Below are 18245 nucleotides of genomic sequence, written 5' to 3'. Positions count from 1 at the left end.
CACAATTTATAAAAAGCTACTCAATCACTGAGGTATCCCTAGTTTTATCAATTTCTTGTCTTAAAAAAATCCAACAAAGTTTTAAATTGAACAAAAGAATAACAGAGTTAAACGGATTATAAGAAATTAAAATTGCTTATTAACATAAATTTGTTCTACAATCGCGAGGAAATTAATCAAAATATTGCTGATTACTCTACATATAATTTACCAAATTTAGCTTCAATATATTTTAGTGGTTTTATTGAAACATACACATTTACTTTAGTTGCAAGCAGTATTGCTTGTGCAAGTTAATATTGACCAAAACATGAGAGATATTATTTATTCTCAGTTGAAGATAAGCGCACAATTATTTCATAGACGCAGTTCTCTTCATGTGACTTAAATCTTCTTATCTCTAGTATTATATTTTTTAATGAAAAGAAATAGTGTTAAAACTACAAAAGTTATTCTTAAATATTTAAAAAAGATTTGAGATTTATAAAAAACAAATTTGAGTCTTGATATTTTGGTATCATATGACTTAGTTATTTTAAAAAACGAGTTAAGTTGTTTGTCTTGACTTCTTATCACAAATTAACTTATGAAAGTTTATATTATCAGAATTCTATTACATAAAGTAGTAAGATTTTTTGTATGAAGCTTACGATTTATATGATTACTTGACCGATTGAGTTCTCCAGTTTAGTAAAGCTTCACATAGTTTCCGCCCGGGATGGTTTAAGCTATTTTAACTTTAGATTTAGGTGGTTGGTTAGTTTTAGGAAATTTTTAATCTTTAAATACGGGTCCTTTGGATGCTAGGGGTTTATAACTATTAAAATACAAAGAATTATCTAAAATTTCTTTATGGGGTTGTGGACCTAAAGATTGCAACAACAAAAATCTCCTAATTTTCGTCAGGCTAACATTCCCATTCGGCACGCCTCTCTTCCTATTAATGGTATATCCTTCTAACTTTCTCTGTTAAATTAATATGTTAGGTAAGAAAAAGAATTTTAAACTTCAGATATAAAAATGGGGACAACCATATCTGAAGGAGGAGAAGTTGGTAATGAAGATGTTACAAAAGACAAACTAGAGAAAGATGGTTCTATTGATGATGCACCAACAGTTTCAAGAGAGAATCTTGTAAGTAATTTCATATTTTCAGGGATCAAGGGAATTGAAACAAGAAAACTTAGCCTCGCGCTTCACCAAACTGCAGTATTTTGAGTCTACAATCACTACTTTCGCAAACAATAGACCACGCGCGCACACAAGAACGTACACGAAAAATGGTGTTCAGTATTTTTCTATTATCTGTTTTTCTTCAGATTGCAACTGCGGTAAGATTTTTGGAGAACTCTAAAATTCGTTCTACATCAGTAGAACTAAAGACAAGCTTCTTGAAAAAGAAAGGATTAACAGATGAGGTAAGGACAATGTTTGTCAAACACAAGCAAAAATCTGTTTTTTCCTTTGAGTGCCTTATTTATTACTTTTTGTCAGGTTTGGTTAGGTTACATTTAGTACTAGGTAGCCCTGCACGTTTAGGGCACTGCATTTTTAGACCTGGCAGGGTTATGTTTCTCCCCCCTCAAGGGTTAGGCACACAAAAAAAACTCCACAACCCCCTCAGCATTTTTTAAAAAGGGGAAGTGTTAGGTTCAGTGCTCGACAGGCACTTTTTTAAAAAGCACCATAAATCTTGTGTTATGTTTTTAGTAGGGCAGCTTCTTCATAAATTGAAATTATTCGTACTCGATATAAGAGCTAAGTCACTAAGAGGCCGTACTCCTTCAAGATAGATCCGAATAGCTATAATGGTTCCGTAACATACCGCTTAATTAACTTCAACATCCTTTTCAATAATATAACTTTTCAGGAAATCGCCACAGCATTTAAGCAGGTAAGAACACTTGAGGAGACACAATCAACCACAACAACAACAACCATGACAGAACCTGGCCTACCTGGATTACCTTTACATCCGAATCCTGGTTACCTGGCTCCATTCTTGCCAACAGCTATTCCACAGGTAGTTTCAAAAAAACATAAGTTACCTAAATATATTATCACCGTTTCATTTTGCTTTTTCTGAAACTTAGAAAATTGTTTTAATTAGATATATTCGTCAATCGAATTTTTTTATTTGTATGAAATAAAGTTTTTTTTGTATTTCTGGGCTTATTTCTTTAAAAGGTTTCATACAAGTTATGATTATGGTTCATAACTGGTTCATTTTGATTTTAGGGTTACCCAATATCCAAAAAGATTCGTGATATTTTGAACGTGGTCCTTTTGATTGGAGGATTTAGCTACGGGATCAACTATCTTTGGAGGGTAAGCATATGACTATAAATTTTTTAATGAAATATATTGTAAAGCTAATCAAAGGTTTAATTATATCAAAATTACAAAAAATGTCTTATTCTACAAAAGTCAAGACTTGGAGCAAATGACAACATTAGGTAACAAAGAACATTTCTCTTACCTAATTTTATCTTCAAAGTCAATTAAAGGCCCATCCAAAAACTAATTTATTTCCTTCACAATTTTTTTAAGGAATAAATGACTAGATGCTGACATCATATGATATTATAATTTTGCTGTAAAATCTACAAAGCATTTGAAAATGTGAATATAGCAGACACTTATTATTAAAGCCATTTCTAACTTGATTTTAATTGGCAGAAGTATATTCGAGCCTGGTGGTATGGAATTGAAAAGCCAAGTTCAGAAGCAATCCTGTTACAGACCAGCCAAACTCTTCTGTCAACAGTGCTCACCCTCAAAGAGGGCATGGAAAAACTACAGGTAAAGGGTGTTAAAATAAAAACCAATCGCTTCATTTTTTTCAATATAAACCTTACAGTTTTGGTCCAAAACTAATAAAAAATAATACAATTCATGCCCAAGCAATGACAATGAGAAAACAATATTGACTTTTGAATCGACTCACCCTTCCAGAGCCCTAGAGCTTAAGACCTAGCCCTTGCAGAGAAATTTGCCCTACGCCAAAAGTGGATATTTTATTACAAATTTGTCTTTTTAAAAACCAATCGCTCACAATTTGAACCACCGTAAGTACTTAAAATCTTGTAGATAGGCCCCATAATGTTTGTAAAGACCTTTCTTTATACACCTTAACAAGGTTTCTAACACAATCTTAGCCAATATGGCATCAAAAAGAAAGACCTGGCAATCAACAAGAACTAGGAATAGACAGAGCCGGCATGCCTCAAAGTTGGATGGGAATGTCTTTTTTTATGTCAAATTGGCATAGATTGAGTTATAAACCTTGTTAAGGTGTCTAAAGAAAGGTCTTTACATGCCCCATCAAAAACTCTAAACATTATGGGGTCTATCTCCAAGATTTGAAGTACTTATGGTGGTTTAAATTGTGAGCGATCGGTTTTTTTTTAACACCCTTTAAATTCCAGGATTATGTTTTACATTCACCTGATTTTGAATTAATAAAATAATGCTTACTAAGCGGCTTAATGGTGATTGCCTGTTCCTTTTATGACATACACACTAAGACGTCTCAATATTTTGTAAATATAACACGATATCATTATTAATAAAACAAATGTTTAAGGCTTCCTTGGATTCGATTACTGGTCATGAGACAAGGTCGAAGAATGAAGTATCCGACTTGAAAAAAGAAGTCATGTCACTCAAGGGTCTTCTACTCAGCAGGTAAGGAGAAATTTTTACACCCACTTACGATTTCAAAAACCTTAAAAAAAATTGGGTGGGGAAGGGAAGCTTTTAGAGTGGTGTAATGTTATCGTCAGGGGGTTTTGGCCTTGGGGTGTAAGACAGAAAGTGGTGTGTAAAACAAAATAGCCAATATGTTAACTAAAACAATTCTTCTAAAAATGCGGGAGGGGGGGGGGTGCATTTTTATAATTAACACCCCCTTGGCCGTATTCAGACGGTGTATACCTGTGGAAAGTAAGGAGGTTGACCCTAAGGGGGTGTATTTATGTAAAGCTAGTCAACTTTATTTTATACCACATGAAAACATACAACACAGAAACTGTTGTAAACCATTTCAGCCGATCCTTCCCTCAGAACCCTCCAATCCTGAGCTCACCTGGAAGCGCATCCATTCCCTCCTGGCAACTGGATGGAGCAGCAACACCCACTACACACAAGACAAAGTCCACCAAGAGCTCCTTGGACGAGGAAGATGAGGGCGAGGCAAGGGAGCATGGAGCTGCAAACTGGGATGGCAGCAGCGGTAGCAATAGAAGCAGCGGCAGCGAAATTGAAATGATTGGACACGAAAGCGGGGGTGAGTTCATTAAATCTAGTATACCTAAAATATGGTAAAATATATATGGTAGGTGAATTTAATAGGCAAAAATAACATCCTTGATAATCTGACTGTACTATGTACTGAAAACCTGATATAGAATACTAATTGGGCTTTAGAGTAATTCTGTCTCATTTTGTTAATAAATCACTTTTATATTTCCTTATAATAAAGTAATAGGATGTTTGTTTGTCTGTGTCTGCTTGTCTGTACCGAAGGATCTCGCTAACCGCTGAACCGATCTGGTTCTCCTTAACAGGGTAGCTTCTCATAGGTCCCGGGAAGGTTTATAACTATTTTGGGGGCGGGTACCACCATCTTAAGAAAAATCGCCCCTAGAAAAAATCAACCCCCCCCAAAAAAAAATTTCAAATCCAAAATAAAAATAAATGGGTTTTGGGATTCAACTCCCCCCTCTTCAAGTACCCCTAGAGGCATAGTCAATATGTAACTGAATACCTACAGTAATAGAAAAAATACTGTAATTTTTTCTTCAATCTTTGACCTTCTGTAGAAAATTTTTAACTCAAAGATACTTAATTTTTTTTAAGGCGAAGAACAAGTGCCAATGGAGAACAAGAATGCAGATGATAATTTGGATTAAATTCTAGACATAGTAGAATACCTTAACATGTGATAAATTTTGTATACATTGTCAATAATACACAATTTTAATTTTGTATAATAAAGATAATTGTGTATGAATAATTCTTAATCAAAGTGAAAAATAAGAACATAGGGATAACGGGGAGAAAAACCTTATTTTTAGATTCTTTCAAGGCTATGTAGTATGCAATATTGTACATATTGTCCAATTTTTATAGCTTAAACTTGCAAGAATTTAAAAGCATAGGATGTAAAGCTTGGAATATACGACTCGAATACGATTAATTTACGCTTGATAATATTTTCTTACGACCTGAAGGTAAAAGTTTCATAGAATTGATCTAGAAATTTTCTTGATAAATTTTGCTTAAGGCGCTTGAGGCCCCGTCAATCTCCCTCCACCTCCTCCTCTCTAATATCCAGAGGATATCTTGTGCAGAGTGAGCCCAGCACACCTGCCTACATGACAGGACTCTTCAGTCCATCTGGATCCAGAAGCCCTGCGGGGTCACAAACTGAAGAGGTCATGATGTCGCCAGAGCCTGAGTATTATGGCAATAATCCAGAAAAGGCAATGAAATTGATTGAGGATATTGATGATTAATCAATCAATAAGTAATAAGTTTGATTAATTGATTGATAAAAACAGTTGGAATTCCCTTTAAAAATGTGATTCTTTGTGAACTACTGTGATAATATAATCTCCATTTATGCTATTCAATTACTAGTGCATATGCCTCCATGCTATTTTATCAAATAAATATTAAAAATAATATTATGGTTTATTTATTAACAAGTTTTAAGACTTTATTTTATAATGAGTTGAATATATGTACAATAAATAAACAGAAAAATGTACCTACTAAATATTAGTCATAATGTCAATAATAAAAAACATAATTAGAGAAAAGGAGATAATTTTAAACGTGAATAATATAAGAAATTTAAAAAATAATGATATGTTTTATGGTATGAGATTTTTACTCTGATGATAATAATCACAATTTAGTTTTTTTTCTTCTCAGTAATATATTACTTTTATACGGTAGGAAAAAATATAAAGCCTTAACCTAAATCATAATTCTAAGGAAAAGTTTTAAAATATAAAAAATTTAGGTAAATAAAACTTTATGGATGAATGTGTTGGTTGATAATAATATATTTTACTCTTTGAAAAGTTCACAAAGTTTTGAACTTAAAAAATTTTTTTTTTCAAGTTAATATCTTTATTTTAAATCACTTGCATATGTACTGTTCCAATCCCTTTCAAATATATCCACCAGGTCTTGTCTGAAATAATAAAAAATATTTGAATTGTTTGACCAGCCCTATCATGTTAAGAATATTTTTAAGTGGAGCCTACATTGGTAAATGGTCAACAATTATGGGGTATGACATCTTTTAAAATTCTTCATTAAATGACTGATAACTTTCATGGGAAAAGAAATGTAAATGAAATAAATCATCATTGTCAGCTCCTTTACTGCTGAAAGTCAATTAAAAGGCTTTAAATTTGTGAACATAGAATTTCTAACCTGAGAGGTCCCTTGAAGACAAATCCAATGCCTCCAGTGGAAATAAAATAGTCAGCGGACCAATTCGAGGTGCCCACAAAACCTATTTGTTCAGTTACCAGGTACTTGTTGTGGTTCACTCGACCAAACGGAATTTTTGCCTAGATAATTAATTATTATGACAAGAAAATTATGTTTTACATTATCCAAAGAAAGAAATCAAAGTAAATAATAAGTTAGATAAAATATGGGGAGAAAGTAAGTTGAGTATGAAGAAAAGGAAGATTTAGCGTGAGTTCATAAGATCAGGACGTTAGTTAAAGATTTTACTTCTTGAGTAGATTTACATCAAAAACAAGGCATAATAACATTGTCTAACACAAAGAAGTTCAGTTTATGAAGTTTAGTATTCTCTATATTTTAAAGTTACTTGACTCTTCAACTTGAAACTATAAAATTTTAAGGACAATACATGGCACTATCATAAACAAAAAATTGTTGAAAAGTTTACAATAAGGATGAATAAGGATATATAAGTTGGAAGGAATTTTAATGTTAGAGGGATATTTAAAATCTGCATCAAATTTTAAGGATTTTTTATAAAATTCGTTTTTTGTATAATTTTTAATCTAAAAGCGGAAATACAATTTAAGTTAACTAATTTTGACCAATAGGATAGGTGGATTAGAAACTACCTGCGCTCTAATTGGGTGAATGATGTAAGACACTTAAGCTTCTCCAATAAGAGCGCAGATAGTTTTCAATCCACCAATCACAGATGTCAAAATTAATTAACTTAAATTGTATTTCCGCTTTTAGATACCTAAAGAATTATACAAAAAACGAATTTTATAAAAAATCCTTATGAGTTGATGCAGTTTTCAAATCTCCCCCTAACATTAAAATTCCTTCCAGCTAATATATCCTAATGAATATATTAAATACCTGGTCTGGTGTGAAGGAGGGAACTTTAAACAGTTTCACTCTAAAGTAAAGAAATAAATTATCTAAAACTTTTTACAAAAAAAACTGGTTAGCTAAGTTAAGACAGCTAAAATGAATATTCAATAACTTCACAACTAATCCTTTCATCATTAAATAAAAAAAAACTGTGCCCGATAATGATTTTAATTAGTAGTTTTCTGAAGAGCAAGGCTAGGCTTTCCTCCTTTTTAAACATATAACTCTGATTGAGCTTTTGGTGTCTCTAGTATGAAAAAAGCATTAGCAATGTGGTATAGACTGACTTGGACCAGGATAATCAGAGAGGGAAAATATACTTACTTGATGTTAACATGGGAGCTGATACCATCCAGATCCTGCAGAGATTTCAAATACTTGAACATGCTTTGTCTAGTGTGAGCCCACTCTGACATCAGTAACTCTACACGAACACCTCTCTCGATTGCGGCGCGGCGCAGTGCGTCATCAATTATTGGCCAAAATGATGTCTTCTTGTTATAAATTGTGGCGGGAAAATAGTCCATCACAGCAACTCTGACAAACTCCTAAAATAAAAGTTTTAGGTATCATATTTGCCTTTTTAAACCAATAAATACGGATAATAATCATGAAATGTGTAAAATAAAACCCCAGAAGTAAATTTAAGTTCCTACCTTAGCACTATTGATGGTATCCAAGATTGCTTGAATATCAGAATCTCTTCCATTAGGACAGAAAGGAGGTGGAGAGCTCGACAGAGATACAGAAAGGGAGGATTTCACCAACTCAATTGGAGTTCTGAAATATTTTTTTTTACAGTTAATTTTCATAAATATTTAAAGATTTTCTGGATTCATCTCTTAATTATACAACACGACATTGGACTGTTTCCATGATTAAGGGGGGGGGGGGGAGTTCTGACACATTTGCGTAAACTTGGTGTATAGGCTTTATCTTTGGACTGAGAGGATAGGTTGTTAGGGATAAAATCATTCTTATATGATGAATTTCCCCCAGATTTAAGATTTTTTGGATAAGCCTCCAGGTTCCGGAGCTCCAGGCCTCTAGGTGGTCTCTCTACAGGTAAAAATGAAAAAAAAAAAATTTTTAAGAGTTACATGTCAGCTTATGAGACAAAATGTGTATGCTTTTTCTTCAAATATGTGAATAACAATCAAAAAGAAGCATATTTTGTTTTATAAGTTAACCTCTAACTCTTCAAAAAAAAATCTTATTTTAAATTTTTACCTGTACAAAGACCACCTGGAGGCCTGGAGCTCCGGAACCTGGAGGCCTATCCAAAAAATCTTAAATCTGGGGGAAATTCATCATATAAGAATGATTTTATCCCTAATAACCTATCCTCTCAGTCCAAAGATAAAGCCTATACACCAAGTTTACGCAAATGTGTCAGAACTCCCCCCCCCCCCCCCCTTAATCATGGAAACAGTCCAGTTAATAACCTATCCTCTCAGTCCAAAGATAAAGCCTATACACCAGGTTTACGCAAATGTGTCAGAAGTCCCCCCCCCCCCCTTGATTTTGAGTACAACATTATATAACAACATAAAATACACTTTTCACAATAATGATAATTAAAACTGAAAAAGTATCATTTGTAATGTTATTTCATTACATAAAATATGACTAGAACCTTCAAGAAAATTAAATACCAATCTATCTAAAAATTATATTATAAACATACATAGGTAACTTGGTAAACTAAACAAAATTAAAAATCCTTACTTCATATTAATATTAGTTGAAAGTTGAGTTGGCCAGTTGTCAGGTATGGTTGCTCCAGGAGCTCCAAGATCCCAGTATACCTGCCAGATCTTGCCAATATCAGTTGCAAGACAAGAACAATTCTTTACTAGAACTCCAACTTCTTTTACCTTGAGAAAATAGAAAAGATCAGCCAATATTTAAATTAGTATCTTTACTAAAACGATTAGTAAAATATTCAAAAAACTCTTTCAGCCAATGAGAAATTAAGATATTAACGATTAATTTCTATCAGGGGAAAGTGAGCTAATTTAGAAAATACTTTTAATTACCTAAATAAAAGCAAACAGCACTAAATCAGCAATTTTCTTACTATAATTACTAAATTGTAAGATAGTGGAATACTTTTTCTCATTCTCTTTAGGTATACCCTACTTCAAACATACTTTGTTCTCAAACAAAGACTGTTTTAATCAACCAAGAGAACAACCAACTTGTATAAAATAATATATTCCTATTAACCTGCGTGAGTGACCGCCAGTCAAAATTTGCAGAGCCGACATAGAGATGCTTATTGTCAACAATCCATAATTTTGTGTGAAGGATCCCAGCTCCCATGAGGTACGTGAAGTTTAGGTTTCTCACTCTTAACAAAGATATTGTATTATTAAATCATGACTGTATTAGTTAAAATATTATCAGGTTAGGTTAGGTTACATTGGGTACTGGGTTGCCACGCAGGAATAGGCCCTGCAGGGGGCAGATGTTAGGGACTGGAGAAAAAAATACCAAACCTAACTTATTTTAAATTTATTTAAAAATAAGGGGGAAGTTTATCAATGCTCAATTGTTACTTTGTGTAAAAGCATCATACTTACTTTCTTTGCAGCAATAAAACAGAAAGAAAAGAAAATATATTTATGAGGCAGTATAAGGTATTTAGATACATCATCGTCACTTATCATAAATAAAAAAATGCTATAAAAAAAAGAATAGCATTATCATATCAAAACTTACTCAGCTCCAACAGTTTTTTGAAAGTCTTCAGTGTCTAGATTTGGTTGGTTTGGTGCAGGCTGATTCTGAGCTATTCGCAACTTTAACCCACGTTCTTTGGTTACTAAATAGTTTATTTATTAGATACTTAAACGCATTATTTCGAAATGGCAGCAACTGATGGACTTGTATCGCTTTTGTTCTCAGTTAAGCTGGGTCTGTGTAAGTTTTATATCTTTTTTTTACGGAACGCCACCTCCACCCTTCCTACATATATTATCCTTAAATGACTTCCTATACCATATAATTGTGCAAACACCATATTCTTTTTTCAGCTACAATGTTTTAAGATTGTTTTGCCTAGCCGCACTACAGATAAATCTTTCTAAATTCCTTAAGTTATACCTATCATAAAAAAATGCAAACCTGTTTTTAATTTGTTGAACACATTTTCTCCTTGATAGGCTGATGGGTGTTCATAAATATCGCTTCCTCTAAAATATCAAATTATTTAATAAATAACTTTTAGCTATTTTATATGATTTTTGTTTTATTAAAAAAAATTGCTTAGGTATAAAACTTGATGATCAATATGGTTATATTGGGCACTGTTTAACCCCGCAGGGTTTTAGCCCCCCACAGAAACTTAAACACAGAAAAACCAAAACCCCTCTCCAACTCCATCCCCATTGATTTTTTTTAATAATAATGTGGAATTGGGTGTTTAGATTGAGGGAAAGGAACAAAAAATCTTTTAAATATATACCCATAGGCATTCTATTTTTGTATTGAGAGTACGGGAAAACCTAAGGCAAAAAAAAAATAAGTGAAATCTTGAGGCAACGCAAGGAAAGAATTGGATATCTGTTCACTTCAGTATGTGTATATAATCACCTTAACGTCCAGTACATGCCAGCTTGTTCTATGCTTACTTCTGCTAGATCCATCAATTCCTTTGTAATAAAAAGATCAATATTACGAAAAATATAAACATTGTTTTTGAAAGCATATTATCTCTTGTACCTATAGATTTTTATCCATGTAAGTCTTATCTTTAATTTTTTTCAAGTTCAACAGAGGGAGTGGGGGTTTACTTAGAAATCTTTCGATATTAAGGAAATTTATTATTCCGTAGAAGTTTGGAAATACCCCTAGAAAGCTAAAAAAAATCTTTTCAACAGTAAATTAGTAACACCAGGTAAATTAACAAACTTTTTAATTTCTCAATTGTGAAGAAAAAAAATTGTATTTTTTTTACTTTTTAATAGCGTTAATGTAAAAATAATACTAAAAACGGATATTACGGAATCTCAACTTCCTTGATACAATGTATAAGTAAACTGTATCTTACCATCCAAGATTGATAGGTTGATTTTCTTGTGAAACTATTGTTGTACACCAGTCCTTCTGGTATTGACTCTACTAGTTCTATTTCGCATGTATCCATACATTTGGAGGATACTCCGCTCTTCTAAAATATACATAAGCATAAGATTAAGCAAGCACGTGGTGGTGGGAAGAAGGAATAGGGTGCAGATTAAAATTTACACTACTTAGATCATACCCTAAAGGGTTTATTTGCATGAGTGGGGGGGGGGGGGGGGTGCCAATTTTTCGGTCTAGCCAAAATTAAAGATTAACCAATTAAAATCCATTTAAGGATTTTAAAAAGGAACTGCTTCTTTACAGAGGAAAAAAATTATTTCATACCATTATCGTCTAAATAATTCCAAAAGTTATGAACATCAATATAGCTTACTTAATATAATTGAGTATAACAGGAAGGAGACTTTTGATTTTAAATTAATTATGATAGGTTTAAAGTTTTATAAATATAATCTCCTGATTTGTTGGCTAAAAATCTTAATTTTTCTATTTAATCTTGATTGGTTGGTTCTAATTAGCAGCGTCCAAACTTTTCAAAAAATAAGTTTAATTTACATAGAGTGTTAATTTTATGTATCATACTAGGGGATGCACATAAATATATCGTCAATTATTTTATCCCTTTAGATCCCTAGGATATAATAAGTTTTCATTTAGCTGGATTTGTCAAATCTCTGGCAGATAAAATAATGTAAGATTAATTATAACTACATATTATATAAACTTACATAAATTATCTTAATAAATTGTTTCCTAACTGCTTACCGTCTATCATCTAGGGGCATGGCATTTTAAGATATGCTCATAAAATAGAACAAAACCATACAAAAACCAATAGGAACGTTACAGCAGTGTGAAAGATCATTTGCTTGAAAAAAATAATATTACTCTTTTTGATAAATATCGTTAAGTCAAATGAAATCCCAAAACAAATTGAACGGGGCTTTCCCTCAAAGTGCATGTCGAGCACCAACCCCCCCATCAAAACGTTCATATTCTAAATTTAAAATAAGGGGAGCTAATTTTGATCTATGCCTAACCTTTCTGGGGCCTATGCCTGCGGTGCCGTAACACTGCAGGGCTACCCAGTACCCAATATAACCTAACCTAACTTCTAGCAATAAAACAACAAACGAAAAACTAGCCCCTCACCCCATTATTATTCAAAAAATAAGAGGGCTCAAGAAGGCACTATGAAGGAAAACGACAATAGCACTCACCGTCTGTTCATGCGCATTGTTGAATGCAAGCTTGTGGTTGACCAGGGGTAGCAGAACAATTATTACTATCAGGAGAAGGATAATAGAAATGGGGAAGTAGGACAACTTACACACTGATCCATGCCTGAAAAAAATATGATTCATTAAAATCAACACAAAATACTTCAATTGCCAAAATTTAAGCTTGTCATAATCAAAATTAAGAGTAGTACTTCTAGTCAGTATAGTACAGGATGTAAAACATTTCTTTGGAAATACAAGGACAGTGAATATAAATTATCCCATGTACAGTACAAATACAAAATATAAAGAAGCTACGCTACTTAAATAGGAAAATAAGTGAATACCTGGTATCAGTGAGACTAAATGTATCTTCCCATGTATCCATAGCATCCAGTGGTAGAAGACGATCATTTTTGCTCATCTATATAAGCAAAAAAAACTGTAATTATCTTTTACTAGACCAACTTGAAATTTTGAATAATGAAAATAATATATGGGAGTTTTTCAGTGCGTTATGCCTACGATTTTATCATAAAGGCTTAAGGTTTCGAACTCAAGCCAGGCTGTAACCAACGGCATTTTAAAAACCTTTAATTTTCATGATAAAAACTACAACAAAGCGTAACAAACTAGGTGTAAGGTACAACCACCAGTGAAATAAATCTTAAATAATATTTGGAGGAAAAATGGAGAGGTCGTCAATTTTACTATATGTTGCCCCACAACGACAGCTGAAAAACAGGTATAGGTTTCGTGATTTTTTCGAATCAATTTCGTTATTGGTATAAGCTGGTAACAAACAGTCATAGTGGGTGGGGCTAAGCTTAATAGAACATTTTGTTTGCTGATCAGCTTTTTTTGTTCAAATCGCAAAAATACTCCATAAGAATAAAAAAAATAACCTTTGTTGGAGAACCCTGATCCTTGGTGGTGGGTTTCTGAAACATTTTTCTTTCCTGGGCCAACATACTCTCCCCACCCACACCAGACTTTACAAACATTTCTTCCTATATTCTGAAACTAAATGGTGCAAATCAATATAACAATCACTGTTTATATCAAACTAACTTTAAGTAACAACATATTATTTCTATTTACAGAAGTAACATAAAACAAAATATGATAAATACAAAATGACTAAAAGTAAAAATAGATTACACGATAAGAAATAAGATAGTGTTACAAAAGATTATCGTTATCAAAACTTAAGATCGGGTTGGAAATAAGAAAAGGAAAATTTTTCTTAAAGAACTTCTAACAGCTAATCACATGAATGTGCTAACAAAAAAAGCCTACGATTATTAGGTATAAAGCCGAAAGTATAAAATAAACTTTTCTCGCTATGTTTTAACTAAAGTGCATAAAATTAGTCTTTTTTCGCGAGTATGCGTGCACTGCGCGCCACCAGTGCATTATTGAATCCTCCTACAATTTCGAATATTGATAGGCTTATTGTTATGGAAAGCAGTACAGCCAGTCGTTCAATAATTATCTAATGTAAAAGACTTTCCTTCATATTTCCAACTTGATCCAGAACTTGTAATAATTGCTTAATCCACAAAGTTTCGATAGTTCTACTTCTTGGAAAGACACCATGTCTGTAATTTATATTCTTAAAGCAATACAAGAATCATATTTTATCCAGAATACAAAAATGTGTTTATATCTACAGGTTAACAAAAAAGGTAGTGTCTTTCATTTGTACAGTAAAAAAAATTATTTAATGTCAGATCAAGACTTTGTTTAACATGTCACTGCGGTCATTAATCAGACTTTAAACTTTATTGTGATTAGAATCAATATTTTTAGCTCATCAAACTAAAAAAAACCTTTCCTGTAAACTAGTTGGAAAGTTATATATTACTAGATATTTGTATGTAAGTCAGGTTGGGAATGGACGATTATATTGTTCGACAGTCTTCTCCCCACAAATAATTAATAGCTAACAAAGGCAAAATTTCACAAACAATAATTGGAAGATGATTATTTTAGCGTCTATTCTCCTATCCCTGTATTTCTCATGCATGTAATTGTAGACACATAAATTATATTTATAGAAATTACTACGCATTTTAGTAATGATAACATAGATATTAAATATCTGCAGTACGCATTTGGTTTTACTACATTGACGCAATATTTGTAATCAGTCTATGTTAAGGGAAAACAGTTTTCATTAAAACAAATCAGCTCGTAATCTCTAAAAATAAGCCCAGAACTTATAATTTTAGTGTTTGGGGGATGTTTTACCCCACTAGCCCCTAGTAGGAAAGTGCCAAAATTCAGTTTTAACAGTTTTACCGGTAGATCCAATCATGTAAAATATTTTACAAGGATAATTAGGTTGATACTTATGACAATGAGCCCAAACATCCAGGACAAATTTTTAATCTTAATTTCATTTCCTGTAATTGTACATACTTACCTCCCCTCCCCCCTCTTCAATATAGGGTTGTGAATTCTTAGGAATGTTAGAGGGAGAAATTGCCTTATCCCAGGTTTTTATTTTGTTTTTATTAAAATGTTCTTATGTAGGTATAGTAATGAACTTTATTATCATTAATTACTTCAACACTTATTTTTTTAATTGTAAATATTTGCGTTTAGTTATTCTAGCTTGTAATAACAAAGCATTCTTTACCCGATAATAACATTACTGGGTTGATAATTATAATTATATTAACAAGGATAACTTTGTGCAAAAAGCACAGCCAAACTAGCTGACCAAATTTTAAGAAATATGCATATATTTACTTCTATAAAAAGAACAATAAACTACTAAACAGCACAATTAAAAAAAAATTTGTTGAGTATATGTTAGTTTAACTGGCAAATGTTAATTCAGTAAAGTTACTGTAAAAGTAAGCGTGTTAGTGTGGACTGGTCTGAAGATATTTATGTTCACAGTCCGCAGGATTATTCAGAGATCGATGTACTTTATAAACAAGCTCCACTTCAAACTCATAGCTGAAATATTCTTATAACAATTTTGAATAAATAATTCAGTAAGTTTATTTCTATTCGTAAAATAAAATTATGTGTTGTGATTGTAGGCATAATACATAAATAATTTAGGATTATAAAGAAAAGAAAATGATTTATGTGCATATTTTTTCTTTGGGTGGGTAGTAATTTTTATCATATCAATCATTTTTAATAATGCAGCTAAGATATTTATTAAGTCGGTCTAGACAATAAATCTATAAATATAGATGTATAACCCGATAACTTCCTGGATCCCCCTGTTGAGAACCTTTTTTCGTCAGCTCACAATTTGCTTTATGCACTTTTGTAGCGACTTAGCTGTGTTGATATTCCCGACGCTATTGGTTGATTTTCACGGACCCAATTGAAATTCGGCACAGGGTCCTTTGGATGGTGACATACAGTAATTTAACCCCTCCCAATCTATTGTTATACTCCCATGTCCAAATAGCTTGAACCCTGCTGAGACCATTATTCTGCTTACGTTATATCTATTGTCGTAGTAATAACTAACTTATCATATTACCTCGGACATCATCTAGAGAACCCAGGACATCATCTGCTAGTAATGTGGTAGTACGTTACTCTAGGATATTAGATTATGTAATATCCAACTGACAACCAACCATTTGATTGTACGACTTTTATCTTTAATTCCTAAAAGTGCATTCATGAAAGTTACGCCTGTTTACAGGCTAAGTCACTATAAGTGTCACGCGCCAAACATAGCAGCAATAGGTACAACACATTTTTTAACTTGTCTAGTATGACACGGTGAGGTCCAGACTCGAACCAAACACCCTTCGACAGCAAGCAGACACGCTAACATTTACGCGGGTTGTCTTAATCCTAATACACAACTTTGATCTGAAAGGGGTAGTTTCACGAAAGGCATTTGAACTTAATTTAGTGAACCGCATATTTTTTCCTGGTTAATTGATTAAACTACATTTATATGGCATATATTTGAAAGAATTTCAATTTTCTACCACGTAGTTTTTAAAATATCAAGACTTTAAAATCGTCTTTTTAAATTACACATATCACAAAAAGACGATTTTCAAGTTTTGATATTTTAAAAACTACGTGGTAGAAAATTTAAATTTAAAATACATGCCATATAAATATAGTTTAACCCATTAACTAGCAAAAAATATGCGGTTCACTAAATTAAGTTCAAATGCATTTCGTGAAACTACCCCTTTACTTTGTTAGTTTTGTCTAACCTAGTTTACTTAAGAAACACAATGTTTTTGTGTTAACTGTTATGTTAACTAGCATGTACTACTTGTAAAAAATATCTACTAGATAATTTGAGCTTAGTTATACGGGCCTCCAGTATTCCTTACTCTCTCTCTCCCCAGTGAACTAACATTACAGCAAAATCTATAATTTTGCCAAAAATTAAACTGCAGGAAAAATAATGTTAGTACCATTCTAAACTTATAAGCAGCAGGGTTTTAAATAGTCTCGAAATAATTTGCTGTGCTTTACAAACAAGCTTTATGTATGGCTATTGTCCTTTGCCCCTCTAACCCCCCCCCCCCCCCCCAATTATATATTTGGGCGAAACAATTGTTATATACTAAAACAGATTTGGACATCCCCACCCTGTTGCAAATTGTCTTTTTTATTTTCTATTTGATTGTGCTGTAAGAATAACAATGATTTTATTTGCTGTTTTATAAACCCTCCCCGTGTAAAAAAACAAGGATGACAACATCCATAAAAGCGAAGCACTGAAACGGTAAGACAAACGGACATTTACACTTGTATAGTATCTGAACTGAAAAATCGGAACATAAATGTATAAATGTCGAATCAAAATTGTAGGTAAATTTGTTGAAAAACTGCTTAAAAACAGGATAATGTTTATGGACATACTTACATTTTTGGACTTGATTATAGAGTTGCTTCGCTTATAATATTGTTCTTTGTTGTCCCAGGAATCAATATACCAAAAATCAGATCAAACGGATAATTAAAACACTTGAAAATTTGTTGTTAAAAAAAGTAGAAAAATCAACATGTTTAAAATGGACGTACGGACATTCTGGTAATGATTATAGAGTTGCTACGCTTTCTAAATCGTACCTAACTAGTACAGGAATCATCATGCAAAGTTTGAAATCGATAGGACAATTCTAACATGCCTAAATTAACGAATAAAAGCTATCTATCTCGGACGGACGTACGGACGGACGGACCGATCCTAATTATAGAAAAGCTTCGCTTTTAAAAAACTATTTTATCGACGGACAAGATGTGTATCTTTTGTACCAAAAGCAAACTTTATCAACTATAATAATGTTAAATACTTGAGAATGCAATGTATAATTAAAGCTTTCCTATAAACTGTGTCAGAATACAAAAATCCATTTTTGTTTTGCTTGAAAAAGCTAAATGCATTTTCTTATTACACATTAACGCAAAGCAAAAATCGGCAAGTTTATTTGAAGCAAAAGGAAAAGCAAGCGCAGTCACTGTTGTTCTGATTAGGGGTACAGAGATATATTAATTGGAAATAATTCAATCTCCCCTGTAACTAAAAGATTTTTC

General features: G+C 32.5%; 2 protein-coding genes across 3 annotated transcripts; one reads left to right on the top strand and one right to left on the bottom strand.

Annotated features, from left to right (window-relative positions):
• Window positions 1-990: 990 nt before the first annotated feature.
• Pex14 (peroxisomal biogenesis factor 14) lies at window positions 991-5688 on the top strand. 2 transcript variants are annotated; one of them, XM_080156291.1, is made up of 8 exons: window positions 992-1134; window positions 1320-1418; window positions 1871-2023; window positions 2239-2328; window positions 2680-2802; window positions 3587-3687; window positions 4050-4288; window positions 4861-5014. In XM_080156291.1, the coding sequence occupies exons 1-8, from the start codon at window positions 1021-1023 to the stop codon at window positions 4911-4913; spliced, it is 972 nt and encodes a 323-aa protein (XP_080012417.1). In that variant the 5' UTR covers window positions 992-1020; the 3' UTR covers window positions 4914-5014. The 2 variants fall into 2 exon arrangements, with proteins under 2 accessions (XP_080012418.1, XP_080012417.1); XM_080156292.1 differs by lacking the exons at window positions 4050-4288; window positions 4861-5014 and adding an exon at window positions 5288-5688 and having other exon boundaries at window positions 991-1134.
• Window positions 5686-13751, bottom strand: LOC145316021 (5'-3' exonuclease PLD3-like). Its single transcript, XM_080156290.1, has 14 exons — window positions 13604-13751; window positions 13046-13122; window positions 12699-12822; window positions 11444-11563; window positions 10987-11045; window positions 10519-10586; window positions 10114-10216; window positions 9619-9742; window positions 9118-9266; window positions 8046-8169; window positions 7714-7937; window positions 7375-7414; window positions 6451-6590; window positions 5686-6205 (listed from the first exon to the last, which is right to left on the bottom strand). The coding sequence occupies exons 1-14, from the start codon at window positions 13700-13702 to the stop codon at window positions 6142-6144; spliced, it is 1515 nt and encodes a 504-aa protein (XP_080012416.1). The 5' UTR covers window positions 13703-13751; the 3' UTR covers window positions 5686-6141.
• Between the last annotated feature and the right edge of the window lie 4494 nt (window positions 13752-18245).

Source organism: Acartia tonsa, chromosome 4, assembly GCF_053477335.1.
Source record: "Acartia tonsa isolate MP-2025a chromosome 4, ASM5347733v1, whole genome shotgun sequence".
NCBI classification, from domain to species: domain Eukaryota; kingdom Metazoa; phylum Arthropoda; class Copepoda; order Calanoida; family Acartiidae; genus Acartia; species Acartia tonsa.
The sequence above is the reverse complement of the archived record's forward strand: the minus strand, read 5'-3'. Positions and strand labels throughout refer to the sequence as shown.

Coding starts and splice junctions, on each gene's coding strand:
- LOC145316021 (XM_080156290.1), bottom strand. CDS start 13,702: ATGTTTGTAAAGTCTGGTGTGGGTGGGGAGAGTATGTTGGCCCAGGAA. Junction 11,046..11,443: donor CAACCTATCAATCTTGGATG/GTAAGATACAGT, acceptor TTTATTACAAAG/GAATTGATGGATCTAGCAGA. Junction 10,587..10,986: donor GGCATGTACTGGACGTTAAG/GTGATTATATAC, acceptor TTGATATTTTAG/AGGAAGCGATATTTATGAAC.
- Pex14 (XM_080156291.1), top strand. CDS start 1,021: ATGGGGACAACCATATCTGAAGGAGGAGAAGTTGGTAATGAAGATGTT. Junction 1,419..1,870: donor AGAAAGGATTAACAGATGAG/GTAAGGACAATG, acceptor ATAACTTTTCAG/GAAATCGCCACAGCATTTAA. Junction 3,688..4,049: donor AAGGGTCTTCTACTCAGCAG/GTAAGGAGAAAT, acceptor AAACCATTTCAG/CCGATCCTTCCCTCAGAACC.